Genomic DNA, 8,027 nt, shown 5'->3' with positions numbered 1-8,027 from the left:
GGCAGATGCTGAATTTGCCTTCTTTATGAAAATGACTCGACTCCAAATATTGAGCCTTCTGTGCTCCTACCTACACTGTAGCTGTACACAGTACTTATCATAAACGACTTACAAGTGCATTCAAGCGTTGTTTTTATCAGTTTGTCATCTTTTATCTGATATCATCACAGCATTTTCCTAGAAATCCAAGCTCTTTATACACCTCTGAAGGCATGTGTATATTATATTGCATTTCTATCAATAGACCATCCAAAAAATTTCACACTGGACCTTTAATTAATAAATAATAAGAGGGTTAGGTTGAATCACCGTTATTTGTTGAAAGCCTCTGCAAATAGCCAAAAAATGGTTTATTAACTTAAAAATGTGTCAGGGAGACAAAATGAAATGATTGTTACAGAAAAATACTATGTGCTTAAATAAAGACTGTTTTATAAACACCGGTAACATAAGACGTTTTTGTCACTTTATAAAAGCACTGCAGATTTTATTTTTCCACTGTAATCTTCTAGCCTACAGTTAAAAAGTCATCCAGGCTCAAGGAACGAAATTAAAATGTTTAGCCCAGGTACTTGTGTCAAATAAACAGAATTTAGGGTGCCCTAATAATGGATAGTTTCAATGCTACTCTCATTTTAAAAACCTGTGTGAATTTGTAATCCAGGACATCCGTCACACACACACACACACACACACACACACACACACACACACATATATATATATATATATATATACAAATATATAATTGGGAAAAATAAATAAGATTTTTCCCAATTCTTAAAGCATTCGTGTATCAAAAGATTTGGGCCGTTTATGTATTTATATTAATGTCTCAACACCTGACTGTTCTTTTTAGAGTGAGGATACTCTTTTTCGGGTTTTGAAATATGTTCAAACCATTTATTTACACAGAACACAGTTTAGAAATTAAATAAGCCTCATTCTACTTTCGCATAATGGCTGAATTGCTTTTTGCTTTAACCTGTCAAATGGAAGACTACGGCATTAGCTACAAATAACTGTACAAACTGTTAACACCCAGTATCAGCTAAAACAATCAATGACATATATACACGCATATATATACGGCCATAGTTTTGCAGTTGGACTTTTTTCAGTTGAATGTAAATGATTAGCCATAGCAAAATAAAGTGAGTCTTAAGTGGCTGACAACTAATTGTCTTTTTACACAGGAAAAATTACACTTTTAGCGAAATCATTTACAGCTTATACATGTCTCAGCCATCTTTGATATCTGAACAACTCCTCATACTAATACGTTCAGAAAATTGCCTTTTGACACACATCTTTGTTCAGTTGTTGCATACTTTTGAACACAGAAAATGGAATCCTGCACAATAAACCAAAACCAAGCCTTAAACCATTCATTGTGACAAGTTCTGTTATTTATATACACAAACATAAATATAAATGCCAATCCAGATGAAAATGTGTGTGCATGACTGCACCTAGAGAGCAGTTTGACTTCCTGCTTGCAAGAAACAGATCAAATTAAGCTATATAAACAACTTGCATCAATTAGGATTTGAGCGGTATCGCCATCACAGGTGGGGTCTATGTCATATGCATATCTAGTAGATTCTGTGGAAAATGGCAGTTCAATTTTGAACCTGAAGACCTGAACCTGCAAACTTTAGTTCAACTCAAACACTCCTGAACCGGTTAATCAAGGTCTCAGGTTTCAAACCAATATTATTGATAGGGTGTATTAAAAGCAGAGTTGGAACTGAACTATAGAGAAAAGTAAATCTTCAGGTGCAAAACTAAGCACCTCTGGTGAAGAAGATGCAAATTATGGTTTGTAAATAGGGGTTGAGTGGGACTGAAGAGGTTTCATGTGAAGTTGGAGTTTTGGTGCTCTCTGACAACGTGTGTATTCTTCTTGTCTCAAGGCTTGACTGGCTGGATGGAAAGCAGGCTGCCAAACTTGAAATGCTGGATGACTGGGAATTTTTCTAGACACTGCAAGCGCAACAGAATGAGAGTTGGTTTGTATCAGAAAATGTCTGCTGCAAGTGAATGGATTTGATACATTTCAAGAGATTTGCCATGGCAAGTTGAATAAGACACAAAACAAGAAACTAAAATAATATCACAATGCTTTTTATCCCAAAATAGAAACTGTGGACTGAAGTGACAGTGAACACACACAAAAGACAATTGTGTCAAGATAAATCAGTGAACACAAAGTAAGGAATATGTTCATTTCCTGCTGCAACAATTTTCATACTTAGTAGTAAAATATTTTTGTTAAATTTTAAAAGGATAGAGTAAAATCAATTGACACTAGTAATAGTAGGGCAACAATAAGGTCATAGGTCTTCTCCAGGTAAAGTTCATCAATAAATGTGTTCAGCAGTTTCTGGTTTGATAATAACATTTCAGGGTTGAGGAAAAACTCTTAATAAATTGGATAGGTTGCATAAGAGACTAATGGAAGCAAGAAAGTAAAGTGTCTCAGCATGCATTACAGTAAATAAGAAGGTCAAATTGTGTTTTATAATTGAATGTTAATGTGCATTATTATTAGATAGCTAAAAATATATCTTAATATTTTTTAGCTTTGATGCTATCTCTAAGCTTTTGCAAAAGTCATGTCACTGGCACACTGGGCTAACAGTCAAAGAGAGAGAACAAGAGCGTGATATATACGGGGGTGGGGAAAGACAGACAGGGTGAGAGAGAGAGGGAAGGAGGAGGGGAATTTGCAGACAGACTGGCCCCTCAGCTCTGCTCTGCGCACACGGGAGAGAAGGGGGAGGGAACACAGGCGTCTTCTCAACAACACAGGATGTGGGCTTTGAATGAGGGGGTGGGGCACTTTGTTCTTCCCCCAAACACACATGCTTACTCAATTAACTCTTTCTGTTCCAGTATTTAAGATTCTGTTCAAATGACAGAGAAACTAGAAGGAGCTTTACAATCCTACCTTTGAACCTACAGTGTTTATAACAGTTTTTACACAATAAAGGAGAGTTTAGTGGCTTAACTACCAATCGAGCCAGGATCACAATATGCTTATATTGCTGTCATAGTGTTCATCATACCATGATACTTACTTCTGCCTTGTACATTCTTATGAGACCTTGATTGACTTTGGACCAGGAAGGAACATCGCTGATGTTCCAAAGCTGGTTAGAGTGTTCAGCGAAAGGGCCTGTTTTCATCTGAAGAACAGAATATAGAAACATGAACAATATGATGTAAGATGACGCAAATTTAGGACAAAAATGGCAAACTAAAAGAAGCCTGGTCTCACAGGGATGTGTAACTATTTTGAGATTTCATATAAATTTGTACAAAAATTTGTACAAATAGTACTTAAACATACAATTAGTAAAAAAGCAAAACTTGAAGCACCATACCTATTATTCAACTATCAATGGCACAAAAGCAAATCATCGAAAATGCAAAGTTTCTGTGAGCTTATGTTGGTTTTTCCTTACTGATCTCAGGTGTACGGAAATCAAGCAAAACCACTGGAATAATTTGTATTATATTATTATAATGGATTAATAATTAATTTCATTACAATTTGTTTATTCATAATAAAGACAATGAAAGATTAAGCTCTTAGCTCAAACAAGCAAAAACACAGAAAAGCTCTTTAAGAACTGCGCATATAACCCTGCAAAGTTGACTTTTACAAAGTCTACAGAAACAGAAAAACAGACAAAGAAAAAATCAAGGGGATTAAATTTAATTTAGCAATTACACGAGTTCAGCACAGCAGCAAGTAAGCATCAATATAACCGTGTTTATGAAAGCGGTAGATTCTACTATTTTTTAGCTATAAAAACATTATAGTCAAGCACATTAAACAATAAGCAACTCTTATAAACAAAAAAGTAAAAAAACAAAACTGGCATAAAACTGCCCAGTTATTTAATATTAAGAATATCAATTGCATATGCACAAACATATACTGGGGTTATCAGCAACAGATTCTTATTAATAGTTTAATATTTGTAGTGTGATTATCAACATCAAGTCACTGTACTACGAGTCTATTCATTAGAATTTATAAGAAAGGGGCCGGGGGGGGCAGCCCTTGGGAAAGAGAAGTTTATGAATGGTAGTGTTGTGTGGCTTTATTTCATACACACACACAGATTCTCAGACTGCCCTCATCATGCTGGACTTTCCAGAGACCCACTAGCCTCTCGTAGAGGAATGGAGGGAAAGAAAAAAAAGGAGAGAGGAAAGAGAGAGAGAGAGAGGGGAAAGGAGGGGGTGGGCCCTAGGGGCCCCAAGCAGTGATTCACAACAACGTGCAGGGAAGGAAGGAAATGACTCATGTGAGTAGAGTCCAAACACAACCTCCCTAAGAGAAAGAGAGACAGCTACAGGTCGCTTTCACACTTGTTTAGACTGCTTGTTCGGAGCAAGAGTTTGTTAGCAACTCTCACCTACCCCTGAAAGTTTCTGTTCAAGCTGTTTTATTAAATCATACAGCTTGATAAATAGAATGACTGAGCTTGCAAACAATATTGAAATATAGATACAGAAAGTCTTATAATCTTAGTATGAGAAGCTAAACATATCAGGGTTCGTGAACCTTGTAACAGGCCACATTTTAAAATAACTTGAATAGGTTGTTTGTGTGTATTCACCCGAGTTTAGACATCATCCAAGCAAACTAATCTATGATGAAATAAATATGTGCCCCAAATTGGTCTAAAGCTGGATGTTGAAAGTGCATCGAGGGCAATTGTGTGCTACCACCTCACATCAATAGGAAAAATAGGCTTAGTATTTAAATAAAAAAATGTAAGGGGTTGCAATGCCATACACACCTCATTGATGAATTTAATGCACTCCAGAAACATGTTTTCCTGGTGGTACTCGTTTACAACTTTCTCATCCACAAAGTGCCGGGGCTCCAGGGTTGGGTGGTCTAACGCACAAAAGCTTAATTAAAACAACATAGTTACACAATGTGACCACCAGATGTCTCCCAGCTAGAGTGAATCAGGATTTGACCATCTAAAATACAGTAATTGATTTGCCGTTCAATGTAATCAAATATTCTTGGTGAGCTAATTTGTCCTGTTTTAAAATCTTCATTTTGATTTATCTTTACAAAAAAATTGTTTTAGCTCTTATTAAAGAATAAGCAAGGAGACCACGCAGCAACAGACATTGACTAAACAGTTACCTATAAGCTGTGCGCTTCCCCATATGAAGGGAAGAAACTGGAAGTCGTCAAGACCCCATACACCTTGGCTTCCAGCTGGCTCCATCCTATAGGTTTTCTGGAGTTTGCGCATCACACGTAGATACCTAAGCCAGGCGATCACAGTGCATGTTTAGGTGTAAATGAGTCTATACAACCCTTATCAAACCATTACCCATATGTTGAAATCACAGTAAGTGTCAGCTAAAAATCAGCACTGGTGTGCTAACCCACTGATTTTGGTCAACAAATATGCTGGTTTAATAAAGAACTTATTTTGTTTGATAACCATTAATAGATGTGATAACATTGAGCGTTACATTAAAAACTAAAAACGTAGGAAGATCCACCAACTTGTCAAACACTTTAAAAACGATGGCCAGCTGGTCGTCCGGGTGCAAAGCTGCCACCTTACAAAGACAGTAGAGGAAAGCAGCAAATGCAGCTTCGTGACCTGCACACAAGCATACTATTTTTTTAACACATTTTAATAACACATTGTACTACTTTTTATAGGTAGCATTTGATTGTAAAAACACTTTGGAAAATCTTTATAAATTGTTGCCTCAATCAAATTGGTGTTTCAACAGCACCCTCTAGTGGGAATTCAGTAAAAAAACATTCAATGTCTGACCTTTAGATATATTCTCATAAATACACCGGTGCGGAGAATTTCCATGTCAAAATACAACATTTTTAATGCGTAGTTCATGTATATTTGCTGATTATCTTTATTTATTAAAACTTTGGAGTAAAATAAATAGTACATAAATCTCAGATATCTTTACAACAGACAACTAGGGACATGCAGAGATGCCCTCATAACATATGCATTGTATACACACAAACAAACCTGTGCCATAATCAATCCTGGTAGAGTTGCCTACAGACTCCTTCAAGTACAGGGCTATTTCTGGAGCCGCATCTTGACGGTCTAATGGGAGAACAGCAGTGATCAGAGACTCCGCCTCCTGCATAAAAAACAAACCTGCTGCTCTGAAACTGTTACAGTACTATGCAAAAGAAAACAAATGACTAGTTCCTTCATTTAAACACTGCACTGTGATCTCTAGCCTCTTGCAAAAAAGAGAGTACATTTGGGAAACAATACTACACTCAGTTAGTATTGGTATCACAGTCTTTAACATTGTAATTGTTTATTTTAAGAACTGACTGTTCTAATGGACTGATGGAGACGAACAGACTGATTTTGTCTGTATACTTGCCTTTCTTGGCCCCTTTTGCCAGAAGTCAAGAATTAATTCCAAAAGAGGTTAATAGATTTTGAAGGTAAACACGGGCCATATACATCACATAGAAAAAATCTGAGCAAATTAATATGCATGAAGCTCCAGGTCACAAACCGAATGCTTACCTGGTCTAGTTTGGCATACCAAGTGCGATAAGCTTTATTTCCAAAGCGAGAAGGCTGGTCAACCGGTGGCGTCTCATCGATCCAGCGATCCAATGTTACCAACACATTGAGTAACTTCTCCACTGTCTAGCAGCAAAAAAGCATAGAAGCTAAATTATAAACACTGATCAATGAATTCTCTATTATTATTAGCAACAAAACAGATAAAAACCATGCCGTGTAGTGATCACAATGAAAACATGACTCGCCTCAGAAACCTGGTATTCACAGGTAAGTTTCTTTCCCTTCACACCTTCATTCAGGGTTAGGATGAATCCCATGTAGTCTGCATATGCCTACTTACACATAACAGGACAGCACAAACACAAAATGAAAACAAAATGAGCTAATCTGCCATGTGACATAAAAACGATGTGACGTTTGGTTGCATGCTATACCTGTGATCTTTTCCATTTGCCCATATCAGGGACCATACTGATTTCTTTCTTCGGCACGATAAAGTTGTAGCTGACATGACTGGGAGACTTGCCATCCTCATGAGAGGAGCCTGTGCAAGCGAAACAAACATAAGTGAACTGATGAGTGTGTTCAATTTAGGCTTAGATCAAGTCAGATAGCAATTGAAGAATTTATTCAAAAGTTAGAATAGAGCCTGCAAACACAAAGTTTTTTCGACAGTCCGCGATATGAGCCGAACGGTTTCAGCAGAAACCTACCATCCCTATTACATACAAGTCCTGACGTAACATTTTAAAAGTCTACTCTAAAGATAAACAGTTGGTTAGCTAAGTTTAAAAGTATTTTTACACGGCCATGACTTCTTAAAAATTATTTACCGAATGGTTTTCTCACGCGAAGCCTATGAGATGAAGAGAGTAATCGAGAGGATAATTTGACCTAAAAGTGTGTAATTAAGCGTCATATGCGCAACAGCACAGGCTTGGCAGACTCCATCGATCCATTTTAAGAAGCGTAGCGAGGCGAAACGCGTTGTTTCACGTATGCACACCTATTTTGGACCAGATGTGCAAAACATAAAGACTTATTCGTATTATCGCATTAGAATGGTCCGTATTTAAATGAAAGTATGACTGAAACGAGTTACCTGACGGCTGCTCAGTCTCCGCCATGTTTAATACGAAAATGAAAACAAGACCGTTCAATTCTCATCGGCACTTTCGCGCCTGTCAAATGACATAAAGATGTGAGAAAAAAGCTTCTGTTGTGCATGAAACTGAAAAGCTATCGATTCATTCATTCATTATAAACAGCACAATACAGTAAAACGTTTCGAAATCATTGTTGGTATATACATTCCACTTAACTCCATATCTTTGCTTCAGTTTGCAACTATTCAAAAAATTGGTGCATTGCATTTCCCCATGGTTTTAGGTGGTTAGAAACACGTATGTATAAGTGAAGTATTTGGTGTAAAATAATGAGACTTTAGCC

At 36.9% G+C, this 8,027-nt stretch overlaps 1 protein-coding gene across 1 annotated transcript; it reads right to left on the bottom strand.

Moving 5' to 3' along the window:
- Window positions 1–463: 463 nt before the first annotated feature.
- On the bottom strand, window positions 464–7,873 carry ptpa (protein phosphatase 2 phosphatase activator). Its single transcript, XM_079475849.1, has 10 exons — window positions 7,681–7,873; window positions 7,013–7,122; window positions 6,824–6,910; window positions 6,576–6,701; window positions 6,054–6,171; window positions 5,555–5,654; window positions 5,183–5,307; window positions 4,821–4,921; window positions 3,084–3,191; window positions 464–1,986 (listed from the first exon to the last, which is right to left on the bottom strand). Exons 1-10 carry the CDS (start codon window positions 7,703–7,705, stop codon window positions 1,912–1,914), a joined length of 975 nt encoding a protein of 324 aa, XP_079331975.1. The 5' UTR covers window positions 7,706–7,873; the 3' UTR covers window positions 464–1,911.
- Between the last annotated feature and the right edge of the window lie 154 nt (window positions 7,874–8,027).

The sequence above is a fragment of the Barbatula barbatula genome (genome assembly GCF_947034865.1).
Source record: "Barbatula barbatula genome assembly, chromosome: 2".
In the NCBI taxonomy this organism is placed as follows: Eukaryota; Metazoa; Chordata; class Actinopteri; order Cypriniformes; family Nemacheilidae; genus Barbatula; species Barbatula barbatula.
Note: the sequence above shows the minus strand (reverse complement) of the source record. Positions and strands in the feature narration are given on the sequence as shown.